The sequence below is a fragment of the Panonychus citri genome, unplaced genomic scaffold, assembly GCF_014898815.1.
Source record: "Panonychus citri isolate SS breed McGregor unplaced genomic scaffold, ASM1489881v1 Contig00063, whole genome shotgun sequence".
Taxonomy (NCBI): domain Eukaryota; kingdom Metazoa; phylum Arthropoda; class Arachnida; order Trombidiformes; family Tetranychidae; genus Panonychus; species Panonychus citri.
Window position 1 is genome coordinate 1395688 of NW_026515468.1, and position 19288 is coordinate 1414975.

Genomic DNA, 19288 nt, shown 5'->3' on the forward strand with positions numbered 1-19288 from the left:
ATAAATTTAATCGGTAAATGAAAAGTTTCAATAACAATGATAATAATTAGTGAGATTTATTTATACTCTGAACAGGTAAAAACTGATTGTGATATAAATAGATTGGTAAATCATCTGATCAGAATTACCTGGGAAAAGCAAATAAAATTAAGCTTGTTGGGTGTGTCTATTGATGATTAATAATAATAATCAGCGTCAGATTTATAATCAATGAATTATCATTAATCTGAAGCGAATAGTGAGAAATTAAGTGAAGGAAATGATGAAATGTGAAAAAAAGGTTAAAGGGTTTTCATGTTGGTGAGAAATTTTCATGGCGAAAGTGACCAATCAAAAGTTGTGTCCAGTTTCGGGAAAATGTTCAATCGAAAGGAAAATAGACTGAAAATAGATGAAGATGAGCGGGACCAAAGACAAAGAAAGAAACGATGTCAAGGGTGTTCACTTGAAAATCGAAATGACCTCGAGAGCGAAAGAGAGAGAGAGAGAATGTTAATGAAAGAAAATTGTTCGATTTGAGAGAGATAGAGAAAGTGAAGAAAGAGAGAAATAAACCGGCCAGGTAACTTTTTTCTTCGAGTTACCTGGAATTTTTATCTCTTCTCTTTCATATTCGAAAAGAAAGAAAGAAAAAGAGAGAAAAAAATCTTTATCAACTTTTCTCTACCTGAAGAGAATACAAAATAATTCTTAATATTTTCGCCATTACAAGTTTCTATTCTGGCGTAACAACATCAATCTAAAGTGAATCAAGAACAAACAATTAACTGACCCTAAATCGAACGAGATAAACCGTTAATCCATTCAGATTAAGAGTCACCATCACATCGCAAACACATCAATATGTAAGTTTAACCAATCAATTGATTGTTTCATTTATAACTTTCCCTGTACACCTTATGTGATTAACTAATTATCTACATGATGATAATCATCATTAAGCCCTTTAACCTTTCATGGTGTTTTCATTTTCTTCACTGTTATTATATTCAGATAAGTCACGATAATTTTGCTGCAAGAGTCACACCCTTTAAGAAATGGGTCCTGGACCAAGACGATTAATGTGAATATATCAGAATTTGGGTTCACTATTATCATATTATCATCATAACTTTTTTATCATCATCATCATCATTATCCTCGTGTACAAGATAAAGTAAAATATCAAAGGGAACAGACAAAGAGGAGGAAGACAAGGAGAAGATAAAATAAGGTAACAATCAAGGTATCATTCTGATGATCATCATCTCGATAGCCTTAAAGCATCAACAGCAATTATCATCATCATCATCATCAACAACCTTGTTCGTGGTCTTCAAATCTTATTTCCTCGTCATCATTTCCAATCAACATCAACAAGAGTGAAAATAGTTTTCCAATCATTCAAAGTTAATCAGCTGCAATTGTTTCATCATCTTAATTTGTTTACTATTCGTTTCCTTGTTTCTCAATTTACATCGATAATTGTGATTTAAATTGGCAATTTGTTTTTTCCCTTTTGTTTATTTGATTGTTTGGATTTACCTTTGATTGTGATTGATCAACATGGTTGATGGATTTGCAAAGGGAGTCAAATTTGCAATGCTCATTGCAAATGGTGTTATATTTGTAAGTTTAAATTGTTTTCAATTGTTACTATTGGTCATTTAATTTGCTTTCTATCACCTTGACCATCATAATCATTATGATAATATTTGTAGGTAAGATTATGATTAAATCATGATTATCGTCATGATCATTTGTTTCTTAAATCAAATTATCAACTATTAAGTTTCATTAGATTCTTAATCATTTCAAGCTTATCAATTAATTGGTTTCACCTGGTTAACTTAAATCAACGTGATCATAATCAGTTTATCAGCTAATTAACAACAATCATGTCAAACTTATATAATATAGCTAATCAAATATAATTACTATTAATAGTTGATAGTAAATCAAATTATTCAATGTTTGATTCAGTTGAAATTTCAATCATAGTTTGTGTTAATCTCTGGATTCAATTCATAAATCAAATCATGGTGATTTGATGGTGAAATTTCCAGTTAGAAATGAATAAATCATCTGAATGAATGTCAATTGGTGTAAACAAAATATGGAAAACATGATGAATTGAATTGACTGAACTGAATCAAGGTAACAATGGATTTGCATGAATATCATTTGCATGATTATGGTTATGTAACAACCGTTGATAGTAAATCAATGTTTCCAATAGTAAATAGATTACAAATCAATCACTAATTCATAAGATGCTCAAGTTGATTCACTGACACTGTTAAGATTTTCATGTATTCAACATTAAGTTAAATGGTGAAGATGAGACATTTAATCATATAGAACAAGATCACCATTGATTAAGAAAATCATGGCATCTGAATATTGGAATACTTAATAAACTAAAGTTATTAGATTTTTCTATTTATTATTAATAATTTTTTTCCGAATTTGTTTCTTATTAGATTGGTGGTATCACTGTTTTCTCAATAGGAGTTTGGACTCTATCAGACAAATCGTTCATGGAGAGATTATTAGGAACCAGATCGTATGTTGCTTCGGCCTCAATTCTGATTGGAACTGGATTAGTTGTAGCAATTATCTCATTCCTTGGTTCCATAGGAGCTTGGAGAGAGATTCGTTGTATGTTGATCACCTTTTTCTTCATATTGGCAATGATCTTTCTCACAATGTTGGCTGGCGGAATTCTGGGCTACATCTTCAGGAGTGAGGTACGAATAACGATCAACTGATCTATTGACTTGTTTCGTGACAACTCTAATTGATATTCATTTATAACCTATTCAGGTTGATGAACGAATGCACTCAGAGATGGTTATGACAATTAGACTTTATGGAAACGATTCTAAAGTGACAGAATCCTGGGATGCCGTCCAAAGAAATGTAAGATTATCATTTGTACTCGAATTGCTATTCAATTTGATAACTGTCTCTTTCTCTCAATTGTTCCCAATCAGTTTAATTGTTGTGGTGTCATTCCCAATATTGGTAATCGTAATAATCGTGATCAAAAGGCCTACAAAATTTGGTTGAGAAATTTCAACTTCAGATTAAGTGGACCACAAGTTCCTGAGAGTTGCTGTAAGAATCCGCTTGATGTTCAACAACGAAAAGCTTGTCAACGAGATAAATTAGAGGAAAGATACGTTTTCATGGATGTGAGTTAATTAACTAATTGTTCAACTTTTTGAATAGTAAATTAATTGTTCCATTGTTTTCATTTTCTCACTCAGGATTGTTACGAAAAAATGAAAGACTTCGTGAAGGCTCATGCATTACTTGTGGGAGGAATCGGAATCGGAATCGCTGTGTTACTTGTATTCGGGATGATTTTATCATGTGCACTATTTTTGATGATAAAATAACAATAGAAATTCAAATTAATAGTCATCATCATCATTACCAACATTGCCAATCATCGTCATCATGATTGAATCATCATGATAATAATCATTCATCTTCATTGCCTTTCAAATTTTTGGTCAAATTTTCACTTTTCATTGTTATTTTTGACTCTCGATTGACTTTTAATTTCATTTGGTTGTTTTCTCAATTAACTAACATTACAATCAACCTTAATTGTGCCATAATAAATTGCGTGCAAATGCAATAACAATAAACAACAAGATTGTTAGATGATGATGAGGATGAGAGAGAGAGTAAAGGAAAAGGTCTCAGGTAGATGATGTTAAATGAACGAGTAAAGATGAAGTCACGAATTTTTTTTCAGAACTTTTTCTTTTCATCTTGTTCACTCATTTAATATTATCCATCATTTGAAACAAATGTAAGTAAGTGGGTGAAAAATTCATGATCTCATGATATTATCATGAATTTTATTCAGTAGTTGTTTCTAAAGATACTAATATAAACAAAATAAAATCATTTCAACGACCAAAACAATCAACAAATTACCAACAAGAAACTAAAAGTTTACCTGTAATTTTGTTGACCAGAAACTCTGGTAATGAGAGACATCATCTAGTTAACTATGTAAATAATGATAGTGACCATCAGCTTGGTCATTATCATTACAATTAACGAATTACTATCAGTTAATTGCTCGAAAGTGATTTACTTTGTCAACAATGTTTGTGACTTTTCATTGGATTTACCTGATTGTTTGGATTCTCATTTCCTGTTCAACCTTCATTTATAATTGTGATTATTTTAATTAACTAATTGTAAATTTTATTCTAAGTCATTTTGTTGATTTTTACCTTTTCCATTGTAAATCTTAGTCATCATCTAATCACTGTCACCAATCAACTCTTTTGATTAATACAAATAATGTAATTGATTAATGATCACTATTAAAACCATTGTCTTAATTATGATTGAATTGATTTCAATAATCACTTATAATTAGTGTTAATTGAGTTAAAGGTTGTTGTCTGTATTTTAATCATTCAATTGTAATTTTTTTCTCATGTTCACTTGATTAATCAATGGATTAGCAAATGATTAAAAAGTTATCAGATTTAACTGAATCAATGAATTAATAACAATTGAAGGTAGACAATTAGCTTGAATCAATTTGGAATACAAGTTAATTGTGATTCAGTTGTAAATAGCCAACAGGGATAATCAAAATTTAATCAATACAATGAGAAATAATTGTAAACGTTTGAACAATTGAATTAAATTTCAATTAAAATAATTATTTTGAACAATGAGGATTAAATTGAGCAAAACTAGTTAGTTATTTAATCAAAGAAGTTAATTAGCTAATCATTATTAAATTACTGTAATAAAAAATGATCCAAATTACCTAAACTTACAATCAAATTGCTGGACTAATCTGATCAAGAGGATTAACCTGGACAACTAATTGTAAACAAATTCAATTTAATTTCGAATCTCAAAATCAATTAGTTAAGATAGAATTTAATTCTGAAAACTATCAATTGAAAATCTGAATCGTAATTCAAATCAATGAATAAATTACAAGATCAATCAAATACAAATCAAATTGGTCAAATTGAAATATCTGTTTCATACAAGAATAAGATGAACATAATCAAAATCGAAAGATAAACGAACAGTCAATAACATGAATTCAATTAGTAAATTCAAATTAATTCATGAATCAAATTGAATTCAAAGATAAATCTAGAATTCTGAACAAACTTGATTATAAAATTAATGTTAATTTGCTCAATGATTAGTACAAGTTTAATGTTGAGATCAAGAAAACTAATCAACATATAAGTAAATTCAGTCAATATCAATCACAATCAAATTAAATTGAATGAAAAAGTCACCTGAGAGTAACAAATACAACATCTAATTAGTTCTGAGGAAGGAAAATTTTTATTTCCAACAATTCAATGAATTCTGTTGACTCTTTACCATGTTGATTACGTAGATATGTATCATGTTAAATTGAATTGAACTTTAATTCAATAAAAATCATTGATTTTCACATGGTAAACAAGAACATCGGTCAGAATGCTGATAAATAAGATATTGTTTCATTATAATCAAATATAAACATGATGTTTATATGAATCAAGGAATGAAACTTACGAACCATGGTAATCAAATTTAGATAAAATCATCTTGAACTTTTGTTTTTTCCAACTTGCTATTGATACATAAATATAATGATACGAAAATCAAGCTTGTGAGTCTTAACCTAGATTTTATTTGGATCTTTTAAAAGTTCATCTGAAATTCAATTCTCAATAAAATCTTCTCATCGTAATCCACTGATTTTCATGATAGTTCATCAATTCTCTGGCATTAAATGAGCTGAAAGTGATCAAGGTGAGAAAATAACAATAAACAAGTTCAAATATGGGGAAAAGTTTCAATCGAGCTCAAGTTTGTTCATTGAAAACTAATATTTGAAATTTACAATTGTCATTGAAAAGTTTTCATTGATTAGTTCGATTCATATGATTATCAGATTTTTTTTCATGATAATTACAATTATTGATTTAATCGATCTTGAAATGATTTTTTTGTGCTTCAATACTTTGAATTTCAATAAAATCTTGAAATTTATTCTAAAATGTTTGATAAAAAGTCAATTAAGATTCCGATGATGAAACCCACTGATTATCATCATGTTGATTAAATAGAACTCGCGATGATTCATTGTTCATGGTTATTTGATTTTCTTTTATCTCAAAGGTTAAGTAGATTTCGCTATTTTAAAGAAGTCATTACATGAGATTCAACATTTATTTGCGGAAAATTAAATTCGCATCATGAAACTTTTCATACAATGAAGCTCACGAGAGTGGGAGGTGAACTTTTCAAAAGTTTTGTAACCATCAAGTTATATGATTAACTGAGAAAGTGAGTGAGAGAGAGAGATGATAAGATTCGTTCCAAATTGAGATTAACTTTCAATATCTTACTACGTTATCAGGAAGGAGATTAAGAGACGATTATGGATTCAAATTAAGTGCAGATGAAAAACTTTACTGATAATCAACAGTTTGACGTAATGAAACCTTGAAAATGTTTCCAATTGAATTTTAACTATTTGTATTCAGTTGAGCTTTTATTATGAAATAATATCAAACCCATGAAGTTATCATGTTGATCTAATCAGAATCAGGTAAATGATAAGTTGAAAACAAAGACGAAAAAGTTGCAAGACAAAATCATGGTGATGATATTTTCTTTTTGTTTTTTCTCATTCTTCTCATGATTTGGAATTTTTCAGACGGTGAACTTACCTCCTGTTTCTCCTCCTTCCCTGAATATTTCAATTCTCAGCTCATGGTAATAAATTGAATCTGTCAACCACAAAAGGATATCATTCCCTTCCATCCAATGTCCATCAGAGTAATAAGATAAAGTTCAGACTCAGAATTTTTCAAGGGAAATCCAAAAATTACAAACTATCAACAAACATTTTTCCTTTCAGAACTTTTTTTTATTCTCACTTTGAACACAATCATTATTAGTATTTTTTTCTGTCAATAAAAGTTGAAAATCTTATTACCTGTTGAAAATAACTCTCACTTGATTCAGATAATGATGTTTTCTGATCAATACTTGACGATTTCACGGTGAATCATGACTTAGAACTTTTTACCTTTTCAAAAATCAACCACAAAAATTATTCGAAACCTTAAAAAGTATAAACTCAATTCCCACTCCTCGAGTTCTAATCATAATCTCTCAGAGTTTCTCAAGAATTTTTTCCATTTGATAATCTATTTCTCCATGATAATGACGATAATATTTCATTTTCAATGTCACCTGATCAACGAAAATTCCCATCGCAGTCCAAATATCACAACGATTCGATTTTCCTACTTATTCAGTTCATTTCGATGAATCAATTGACGCATTTCAATTTGCTGGATTTCGTGAAATAAGGTTAATCGGAATACGATAAACATCATGATGATAAAAAAAGATTTACCTGGAAAACAATTTTCAAATGTGCGATTGATGAAAAAAAAGGTTAATTAAGTGATGAAACTTGATTGTGATTTTTTCATTATCTTGTTTACATCTTATGTACTAATCATATCGATTGATTATTTCAGTTGAGTTCATTATCTGGATGATTTAATTAAACATCTTTTTTCATTTGATCACCAACGAGAGATTATAATTATCATGGATTAAATTTAATTAGCTGATCTGATTTAGTTCTGATTAACTCGTTAACTTGGTTAAGAGATCAACGTAACTAATCATATTGTTTACCATTAGCTCATGAATTTTATCAATTACAAATGTAAATGTCAAATGAAGTTTTCAAGATCATCATGCATCTTAATTAAATTGTTTTTTTACCTTAATTGCGAAGTTGATTGTCCTCAGTCTATGGTTCGGAATACTTTTAACTAGCAATTCATTTGAACTGATTTTCAATTGAGTTTTCACAATTTTCATGTTAATATTATTGTTCAATGTATCAGAAACTCAGGGATAAAGCTCAGAGTTTATAAATTGATATGTTGAAATCTTCCTTCATCCCAAAACAAATGAATTCATCATGAAATTCAAAAAAAGTTCAGAGCTGATAAGCTAGTGTTCATTTCTTACGTTCTTAAAGTTATCAATATGATTTAGAAAAAGTTAAAACTAAGAATATCGAAATCATAGAATAAAATTTAAAGAAGTTCTGGAAATTCTGGATTCATAATGATGACAGAAAGACAATGAAGATATTAAATCGTTACCTTTTCTTTTGTGTCAACTGGGAATTGAGAATACATTATATTTAATACTGATTCTCTGTAATTTGAAGGTATGAATAAGGTAACGATATAGAAGTGAAGTAAAACTTATTAATATGAACACAAGAATCTATTCAACACATTGGTATTAAATACTGAGGATAAAAAAGTTCTGATTCTGATCACCATCCAGATAATGTTGAGCATTATCATGACTATTATTATCTCAGGTAAATTGTTGGAGGAGGAAGAGAAAAATATTTTCTCTTTTTCTTCAAATATGTCGGAAGAAATTTCGATGAAAATATTAGCTAATTCTTATGGAAAACAATATGACATTTTAAGTCTTCATGGTGAAGACAAAAAATCTCCATGATATCACGAAAAAGTGTTGAGGAAAATGTAACAGATTCCTCAATATTCAGATCGAGGAAAAAGTTTTGTATACTTTTCTATTAGTTATATAATGAGTAACAGATTGATGAAGATGAGGATGAACATGAAGATCATGATAAGTATCATGATTCAAGGTAACTAATAGATTCTCAGAAAGTTCTGAGCAATAGATCAAGGCTATTATTCTACATGATGATAACTAGATGTAAGAGAAAACAAGAAATCATGTCACGTTAAGATTCGCTTAAAATTTTATGCATCACAATTTTCTGAGGGAATCAGAATTCATCCAATTTATGGAATGCAAAAGGTAATAAAATGATATCGAACTGAAAATATCAGCTAATATTCAGATGAAAATTGAATCAATTTCACTTGGAAATTAACATGTTTGTATTACCAATGTGGCGATTGAATTGAATCAGCAACAAATTCAGCAGAAAGAAATATAATATTAGTGTTAATGGAAGGTGGAAATGAAATAATTCCGATAACTGATTTTCAGCGAATTATGGAAAGAAAGAGAAAAAGAAGCTAAAATTTGGTTCTGAGAACGGAACGTAAACGATTAGGCCTTTTATTCGTATTCTTCGAGAATGTTATAATAATAGTTCATCGCCCACAAATTTTTCTCTTCTTTTCTATTTGAAAATCACCTTTGTTCATCTTCATCATGAAAAGTAGAAAAAAGTTCATTCGAACTATATAACAGTTGATTCAGTATCGAATTCGTGAGTTGAGGAAAATGATATTAACCCTCATGTTGACTGGTGGGTTGAGGTGAAAGTGATGAGGAAGAGGGTGGAAAGTGGGAAGGATCTAATTGAGTGTGAGTGAAGGAGTTTTGGGCGTAAAAGGAGGAGCTTCGTTCACTTGAAGGGGTTGAGGTGGATTCTTACAGGGAGGGTTTGCTATTCTCTTGTTATCATCTCCTCATCATCATCTCTCTATTTAGCTTACCTTTCATTATCCATGAGACATTTTCATTTGTTCAACTCAATTCGATAGTTAAATAATATTACATGATAATAAGTTGATTGTCGATTGACTTTATATTTATGAGATTAATCATCAACCTTAATCCAAAGTGTTTATTGTTACAACGATTATCGTCAAATAAAATTCATTTTTAATCTTAAATTGTTCAATTTTCAGAACCATTTGATCAACAGTTGATTACTTTTTGATAAGAAGTATATATTTTCCTTGTTAGTCTTAATTGTGGTGAGTTATTTGTTTGACAATTAGCTTACAATCAACTGGAATTGACAATTAATAACTACTTTTGTTGATTTAAATCAGCACAATTAACTTAATTGTTAATGTAAGTATTTATATTTATTAATAATTGAATTCTCATATTGCCTCACATTCAGAGTTATGATTATTGATTTTTTGACTTGTTTATTGTTTAATTAATTAGTCATTAATTAGTTGATTTTGTTTAATTTACTAATCATTTAATTCACTTTTTCAGTAAATCATTTAATTTAGATTTACATGGAAACAGGAAAACAAAATAAACGATAATTTCCTGTTTCAAATTGCCATGATTAAGATTTGATTCAGTTAATTTTAATTGTCTCTAAACTGTCAAATTAACCTAAATCATTTTCATCTAATCATGTTAATCATGTTAATCATGTTATTGCTGTGTCAAGGTGTGGTTAATCATCATGGTTGATTGTTAGGAAGCTACTACTAGATTTAGTTCAATAAACTTCGTAATAAACAATTAACTTGGATAACAGTTATGTAAGTGTTGATTTAATCATATTACAAGTTAACTGTTATCCTGATGATACAATTAACTATTGATAAACAATTAAATCTGTTTACAAATTACAAACTGAGATTAACTTAAATCCACTAAGTGATTAAGAGATAATCAGATTAGAATTAGGTTGATTTGAATTAATCTCTTTGTTTTGATTGCCGATTTAACCAGAAATCATATTACAACGATTAAAGTTAATTGTTATTTAAAAGACGGTTGGAATCAAATTTCCGTCTCAAATTTAATTCTAATTACAATTATCTTAATTATCAATTAGCTGTAAATCTAAATGATTAACTAAACTTACTTACATCACAATTAGAATTAATAAAAATGATTAAGTTGTAAACCAGACATTCACATATTTGATTAAACCTTAATTGCAATCAGGATCTAATTAAGCTAAAAGTTTAATTAACTGTTTAGTCCTTTGACCGGAAGAAAAATATGAAATTATCAAAAGTCAACAATTAAATAAATCATCAAGATGATTAATAATTAATTTCGCTGACCAAAAAAGTCTTAGTCGTTGATGTAAATTAAAGTGATGAAAACAAGATGCAAATCAATTTTGATTAATGGTTGACCATTAAGGTGATTGCTCAACTTTACCATGAAGGATGACCAGTAAATCAGGACAAATAAGCGATAAAAAGTTTTGAAAATCGGTCAATCGAGATTCATAAAGATGATTTAAAACAACATAACTTTACACTTAAATGAAACATTAAGTTATCGGAATATGATAATCATGATAAATTTGAGAATTCAGTGAAAGCATTTTCAGATTGAATCCTCATCGGAATAGTAAAGCAACAGCTAATCAAATATTAATCAGAATCCATGATGGCAAAGATATGAAAAGGTCGAGAAAATCTGATCGTTAGTTGACTCAAATAACCACAATTTCAAGTTAATATCAACATGATAACATGATAAATATGAACAACAATAAATACAACATGTAACAATTTAAATATCATGAGAATAGAGTATCGAATTAAATTTCTGCTTGTTGACTGATAAACAAAAGTTCTGATGACAATAACGAAGGGATTCATGGTGATTGAACTCACGAGAAATGATTAATCTAATTTCTTGAGGTAATTGTTATCTTATTCCAGAGTTTCATCAGAATCGGAAGTTATAAATTATGTATAATCAGAATTATCTTTAGAATTTTTGACTTGGATGTTGAAGTTTCATCCTGAAATAACATGAAACTTATTACAATCATTGTTATATTAATAACCTCAATCTCCTGAGCTATCATTAAAATAACAGTTATCCGATATCTTGATAGATAATATCATGTTTACTTCATGACTCTGAGTAGTTCTGGTAAAAAAATGCCAAAATAATGACTAGTTGTTTATTAATAATTAAAAAGTATTACCCCTTGATTATTATTTACGAATAATTATCATGATAATTACGATATCAACATGTTACTGATTGTTGGGGATTGAACTTTTCCCTCATTATCTCATGCTGATTATTTGCTTTTCTTTCATCTTAATCAACTTTTCTTTCCAAACAATTAACTTGGTGACAATATTGTTCTGAAACTGATCATCTCAACGTTGTAATTTAGACTTAGTCACATAAAAAACAATTGTAAACAATTTAATTAAGGTTCATTTGTTTACATCATGTTCATGATGATCATGATAAATTAACGATAATTTTATTAACATTGTTTCTCGTTTGAATTTAAATTGACAACAATTGACTAAATTGTTTCATTTGGGTTGATTGTTGACGATTGTATCAGATGATAATTCATGATTCATGATCCAATTTACCTTAACAATCAATTGACTTTGGTAAAGTTCATCGGATAAACTCAATACTCATAAAGAAAATTAGATGCTCATGAAATTGATGTACCATCAATTCAAAATTCAGGGTTGATCTCATGGCTAGAACTCAGTTCCTGTTGATTATCCAGATACCATTTTGTTTCATCATGATTTTCATATTAACATTTTCATGTTGTAATTTAGAAAACAATTGAAATAAATTGTTGGAACCTCCATTTAAATTGAATTTCAAATAGCCTAATTTGTTTACTCGATGCTTAAACTCATCACATTGAAATTTAGGTCTCATAACTCAATTAAATCATCAATTAGAGGATCAAGTTAAATTATTGATTATTATCGATAAGGTAAATCACTAATTGAGATCCAAGTAACTTAAATTAATTAGTTCATCAATTGTAAGTTTCATTATCATTCATTTCAGTCAATCAGGCAATTTTTTATCCAGACTATCTTCAATTTCAATCAGTTAATTTAGTTATTTGATCATAACCAATTAGTCGAGTGATCAGACTAATTAATTAAATATCTGATTGTTGAAATAAAAGACGAAGAAAAATACTAATCATTTATTTCTGATAATAACCTGAGTTCCAATGTGAATAAAATCACGTTTGATTTCAACCTCATCACCATGTTATTTGTATTAATACTTGGAACCGGATACTTGATTGTAGTAAAATTATACGATTAATTGTAATTAATCTGAATAATTAGAGTGATCATCATTTGTGATTATCTTTTATAATAATTAATATGAATACTCAAAGGGACTTTCTAATGGATTGGTGTTGATAGGAAATCAAATGTTACCTGCATATACAAAACAATAATAACTCCCTGAAGGTAATTAACCATATTAATTATTATCTTAATTACAATTATGATTATAACATGAATGTATTTTAATTAATCGTTAATAGATAAAACAAATTGAGAAGGTTAAAGAAAACATTAGTTAATTGTATTAATAATCAATTTGATTCATGTTAAGTTCAATGTTTTTTCATGACAATTTTGCAATTGAAATTTAAATCAATGATTAATATAATCATGGTAAAGGTTGTGGTTTTGATTTATCATGAAATTAGTTTTATGGTATCATGGAAAATTTCAAGAATCCAGTTAATCATGAATTTCGGTGATAAATTTTTCACTAATCATCATGATTATTAATCATTCATACCTATCAGCCCATCATGAAGTTATATTTGTAATCGGTTTTGTCCTTTAGTTATAATCGCCATGATAATTCAGGATATTGGGACTGATTTTATTTCTGTGAACAGTAATCATGGTTATTATTTTGACACCATGATAATATCGGATCATGTTTGAATAATTTAGTTCTCAGGAAGTTTTCTTGTCATTATTTTGAGCATCATAATAGTAATCATATTTACTAATATATCAAATTATCTTCCTCATCATTTTTTCACCTTCCGATAATTCAGAATTGTTGAATTTTCCAGGACTTTGAGAGGATATTTGAGATTCAGTTCATCTTTTGTTAACGAATCAAAGAGTACATTGTTACTGAACAATTAAAAAGAATAAAGTGTTTAAATTTTATTCTTTAGAACTTTTTCTCGAAAAATACAAATTCGATAAAGATTTTTACTCCCAGAGCATGAGACTCATTCCGAGTAAATTCACCATGAAGTTTATTCAGCTTGAAATCGCTTTAGGTTAAGTTGAAACATGTTAATAAACGAAACATTAATTCAAAATCTAAATCAAGTTTATCAATATTATTTCATCTATTCGATGATAATAGTTGTAGCAAAGTTCTGATCCAAGTTCTATATCAAGTTTAAAGAGTAAAACTGTTCGAAATATAATAATCTAATATCGATAATCTTAATTTACCTTGATAATTTCATCTACTAATCAACTTAGTCTCAAAGTATCAATGATTTTCATTAGATTATCAATATTTGTATTGATTATCAAGGGTCAGGATAAAATGATTATACAAACTCAATGATAAATATTTGATATCAAGTAATTTAATTCTTGATGATTAAGATAAACAACAAAGTAAAACTTTCAGCATTTCTGGTTCCATGGGCTTCAATTGGGGCGTAATTGAAATTGTCATTCTTGAGTCTCAATGATTAGTCCTAAATTGTTATGGTTGAAAAAAAGTTCATTACATAATCAGATTGTTAAGGTTTTACCATTTGAACATCATGTTAACACCCATTTCATTTCAGATTCAATTGAAGCCTCAAGTTGACCTGTTTCCCTGTAGTTCACATGGCTTTCAATTAAATAGTATTAATAATTAACTAATTATTGTCAAAATCGGTGTAGTTGCTAAGTGATAACTGTTATCGTTTAACTTAAATTATATTATGATGGATTTAATTGTTGAAGGATAATTGTATTAACGATACATTGTTAACATGGTTAATCATTGATGACTTTTAATAATTGTAATTGTCTTGAAGATCAAGAGACAAAAATAATTAAAGTCATTTCATCGTCGATCTATTAAATTAATTAATTGAGTTTTCTCATGTTTTCTCTACTTTAAAGTTAATTGTTGTCGATAATCTTGATTAACGGGAAAACAATTAACTTGAGACTTTGTAAATAAATAATTTCCATTTGAAAGATTTTCCTTTTATTATTAATACAAAAAGATTTTAATGAATTGTGAGTTTTTTGTTAATTGTTTTTCATTGAATTCCCATGGAAACAATTAGTTCATGCATATCGATTATCGAAAGATAATTAAGACACCACGTAACTCACCATGTAAAAGATTATGATTAAATGATTACCTTAATCATAGTGTTTATGAAATGATAAACATCTTGCTGATCGTATCAACAATTAATAAACTACAAGATGTTAAGGTCAATCAATTGAAACCTTTGGAAGGTTGAAATGATTATATTGTTATTTGAGAGAATCGGAAAGTTGATTTCATGGTAAACACTTGAAGCACAAATGAGTGAATTGAAATGTAAGAGAAAACAATATTTATCATGTAAGGAGCTTGAGATAATATTCTGAGTGAATAAGATGATCAGGGAGGTGGAAACCTTGCTGATGACCAACAACAAGTTCAATCAACATGAATGATGAACATAATTCATCATGACAACGAACTATTTACTTTAGATGTTAAAGAATATTAATATCATGATAACAATCCACCAATTACATGGTAATATTTGAGTTCTCACTTTGGCTAAGACTGAATAACCGGATATCATTTAATTGCCTTTATTCTGGTCGATCGAGTCAATTGATACATTGACGATTGGTCAATTGTTCCAATTCTGAGTCTCCATTAAATGAACTGAATAGATTTTCTCGACTCACCTAGAATTCAGACAATGTAACATTATCATGATAACCATTGGTCCACCTTTGTCATTATCAAAATGGACTTTGAATTGATCTATTTTAGTGACTTTTACTTCACTTTTGTTTAACTCAGTAGCTCAGAATCACATGGGAAGACTGAATTCTCACCAGCATTTACCAAATTCTTCCAACACAATTTCTATTCTTTTTTTCTTCCTCTTTTTTTTCTGTTTTCGAAAAGAAACTCGAATATATTTTCTTATGTTATCATAATCTTCAATTGGATTGTTTCCCTTTTCAGACTAATGCATTTGTTAGATGAGAAAAAGTTGAAATATCAAAACTATTTCCATGAAATCAACTGAAGTGATTTCAAGGAATCACAATCGATTCAAAATCTGTCAGATGAAAAATGAATTGAAACTTTTCCATTCCCTGAATATCCATATTATATAACCTGTTGCGAATCAGTGATTATTACTTTAATTCAAAATTAAAGGTTAATTTATCAAAATATTGTTTAAAATAACATTCAGATGAAAATCAGAACAATTTAATTGATTAAAAAAAAACTTTAATCTTGTTAATTTCTCAATTTCATCAAGAGATCAGTTTTGAAACTTTTTTCCCATCAAATCAAAAGCATCACAATCAATTGGTAACTCTAATCAACTAATAGTGATAGAAATCGTAATCAAATCATAATCTAATCAAGATCCTTAATCCGATCTAAAGCTAATCAAGTCAATTACCTAAAAACATAAACTGATTTCTGTTACTGATCATTAATCATCGATAACAATCAAATAACAATACTTTTAAGTGGCATCGATAAAATGAAATCGTTGAGATACAAATTCAACAGGTAAACTTGTGGTTTAGTCAAAATAGATTGTTGTTAATATTTGATAAATTGTTACGATAATAAGAAACCATTTTCCTCGTTTTTTTCCCACCCAATTTCACCCAAACCCAGAATTCTGATGATTGTATATCAGATTACACTAATAACTGACAAGAAACAAAAGCCTTCCACCAATGGGAACTGTAATGATGAAAATTGAAAATGAAAAACATATTATTTTACATTGAAAGATGATAAAAAGCTCATGAAAAATGAACTCAACTCTTTGGCAAGTAATAAGTACACACTCAAGATTCATTATCATGGTATCAGGGTGAACTTTCAGACTGAAGATTTGCTTGACATGAGATAAATAATCATAAAGATTGACGAGTTGGTGAAAAATAATAATCTCAACATTTGACAGTTTCATTCGGGTTTTCATGTTCATCTACATGGAAAAACTTTCATCTCTTGTCAAAAGTTTAATTTAATGTTACATTTGCCTCTAATCAATTTTGATCCAATTTTTCATCTTAGATTGTTGTTAATTGTGTCAATTTAAATTCTAATTAACAATCAATTTTGAATTGAGTGCTGAAAATTTCCTTCTCATTAAATTTCATCATTTTTTAATCTTCAATTATTATCACATTCAATTAACAGAGAGAAACCTTTTGATTACAATTGATTAACTTACGATTCTTCCTGGTCTCTTGTTTATTAATTATTATTACGACGTTTCTGTAACAATTATGTTAGTTTTCTGGTGATAATCAACAAAATCAAATCTAAGACTTCATTAACTTTTACCTGATAATCAATATTATCAAATCTCAATTGATTATCAATGGTTGTTGATGATTGCAAGGTAAAGCTTGATAATCATTAGATTAAATCATTTACCTGAACAATTATCATTGGGAAAGATTATTAATCAAAATTAACGGTTATCAATAGTTCAAAGTTTAACTTATTTCATTGATTGTAACTCAATTAAGCTGAAAAGTTTGATAGTTTATCGATTAATTGATTTTCTTTTATTCGATAACAGTTAATAACATTTGAATCTACAAAATATTAAGATGATTTTCTCGTCTTCGCATGGTGAAAGATTAAAGAAACAATGAGAATTGAGAAAAAAATGAATAGTAATAAAATTAATTCTCATTGATTTAATAATCATCATCTTATGAATAATTAGAACATAGAACTTGCGTAAAAAAAGAGTTCGACATTTAGCTAGAATTTCACACTTCGAGATTGATCATAACTCGCAAGTAAAGTGATCGCACATCGAGAAAATATTAATTGATTGTATTCTCTGGGTTAACTAATCTAATTCAAACTCTTTTCCATTTTTTTATACATAGATTTCTATTTTCATTTAAGTTTTGGATCGGATCCACACCCGGCGATTAGTTTGAGTCTTGTTTTAATCTGTTATCCCTTCTAATCGTTGTTATCTGTCGCTGGATTAAGGAAAGTTAAAACCAATGGTTTATCCAAAGATTAGTGAATTTTGTAAACGAATTACTTCATTTTTGTTATTGGTCAATATCGTTCTAAGCGTAACATGGACACAGGGCGAGGCTTCACTCACTTCAGAATCATCAAAAATCAACGAAGATTCAAAATCGTTAACTGGCAATATAAATAAACTCTCATCTTCGTCAGTATCATCGTTATCTTCATCTTCAGCCGAACATCAATTGCCGAAAAGATCAGTTTCTATTCCAGAAGAACCTTACACCCGATGGAATATTATCAATCCTTCCTCTTCCTCTTCCTCTTCCTCCGATAATTCACCTTCCTCATTACCCTTTTCATCTTCACTGAACGATGAATATGAAAGCGAATTAGATTCATCAGATCCATCATTCTCTTTGAGTCCAAGTGACCCTGAGTTCGTCAAACGAGATGGTGCCCGTTATGCATTCGGCTTGGGTAAAAGAGGAGCCTCAGGGGATACAAGGTATTCCTTTGGGCTCGGTAAAAGATTCACTGATTTCTCAAGGTTTATGGAAAACAAAAAGCGACTTCCAAGTAGATCTCCTTATGGATTAGGGAAAAAGTCCCGTTACTCTTTCGGTCTTGGAAAACGCAACTTGTATGAATACATTAAACGCCGATACAATTTCGGTATCGGGAAAAGAGCATCTCAACGATACGCTTTCGGTTTGGGCAAATGATTAGTAAATCACAGATCGACGAAAGAAGTTAAATTGACAATTAACTGATCCTAATCCACCAATTACAAAACAATAATAAAGACTAAACCTTTTTTTGTTGATAAAAACAATTAAACCAAACTAATAAACATCCTAAATGCATCAATCCTTAAATACAATTAAATTAAATACAAACAAAAATGATTCCAATGATCATTATTAATAAACGTGAACATTGAGTGAGACCAATTTAAATTGTTTGGGAATCGGTTAATTTAACAATGAATCCAATTAACTGTTGTAAATATCATCACGGTTTATGAATCAAGTTAATTAAAAATGATTAATTGTAATGTTTGATATTTAATTTCAATTATTTCGTTTTAATTTCCTAATTGTTTTTATTTTGTTTCTTGGAAATAATTTAAATTGTTCAAATTCATTGACTGTTAATTAATTTCATTCCATGTTAACTCTGAATCGTTCATTTAATTTGTTTATTGATTAATGATTAAATTTGCAAATGATAGATGGTTAATTAATAGCAAATATTGTTCATCATTAAAGTTAATTAATAAATATTGTATTTCTCACTCTTTTAATTGTCTTCTCATTTAATTTTTAATCAACAACCACCAATAAGCTCATTTTTATGAAGAAAATTATATTTTATCAAAAGAGCAATTGAAAACTTTGATTGTCACATATAAATGATATTGATTCTGATCAAATTAATTGATTAATTGATTGTTGAGAGAAAAAAAAGAGCAACACAAATTAACCAA

The 19288-nt window shown here is 28.5% G+C and overlaps 2 protein-coding genes across 4 annotated transcripts; both read left to right on the forward strand.

Annotated features, from left to right (window-relative positions):
- The first annotated feature begins 588 nt into the window (after window positions 1-588).
- Window positions 589-4536, forward strand: LOC128386020 (CD151 antigen-like). Of its 3 annotated transcripts, XM_053344972.1 has the most exons (6): window positions 589-845; window positions 994-1608; window positions 2463-2729; window positions 2806-2901; window positions 2976-3176; window positions 3252-4496. In XM_053344972.1, exons 2-6 carry the CDS (start codon window positions 1546-1548, stop codon window positions 3381-3383), a joined length of 759 nt encoding a protein of 252 aa, XP_053200947.1. In that variant the 5' UTR covers window positions 589-845; window positions 994-1545; the 3' UTR covers window positions 3384-4496. The 3 variants fall into 3 exon arrangements, with proteins under 3 accessions (XP_053200947.1, XP_053200948.1, XP_053200949.1); XM_053344973.1 differs by lacking the exon at window positions 589-845 and having other exon boundaries at window positions 1580-1700; window positions 3252-4536; XM_053344974.1 differs by lacking the exons at window positions 589-845; window positions 994-1608 and adding an exon at window positions 1728-2136 and having other exon boundaries at window positions 3252-4536.
- A 4987-nt stretch (window positions 4537-9523) lies between these two features.
- Window positions 9524-19101, forward strand: LOC128386184 (allatostatin-A-like). The gene is made up of 2 exons (XM_053345181.1): window positions 9524-9891; window positions 17706-19101. The coding sequence occupies exon 2, from the start codon at window positions 17829-17831 to the stop codon at window positions 18522-18524; it is 696 nt and encodes a 231-aa protein (XP_053201156.1). The 5' UTR covers window positions 9524-9891; window positions 17706-17828; the 3' UTR covers window positions 18525-19101.
- The last annotated feature ends 187 nt before the right edge of the window (window positions 19102-19288 follow it).

Coding starts and splice junctions, on each gene's coding strand:
- LOC128386184 (XM_053345181.1), top strand. CDS start 17,829: ATGGTTTATCCAAAGATTAGTGAATTTTGTAAACGAATTACTTCATTT.
- LOC128386020 (XM_053344972.1), top strand. CDS start 1,546: ATGGTTGATGGATTTGCAAAGGGAGTCAAATTTGCAATGCTCATTGCA. Junction 1,609..2,462: donor TTGCAAATGGTGTTATATTT/GTAAGTTTAAAT, acceptor GTTTCTTATTAG/ATTGGTGGTATCACTGTTTT. Junction 2,902..2,975: donor GGGATGCCGTCCAAAGAAAT/GTAAGATTATCA, acceptor GTTCCCAATCAG/TTTAATTGTTGTGGTGTCAT.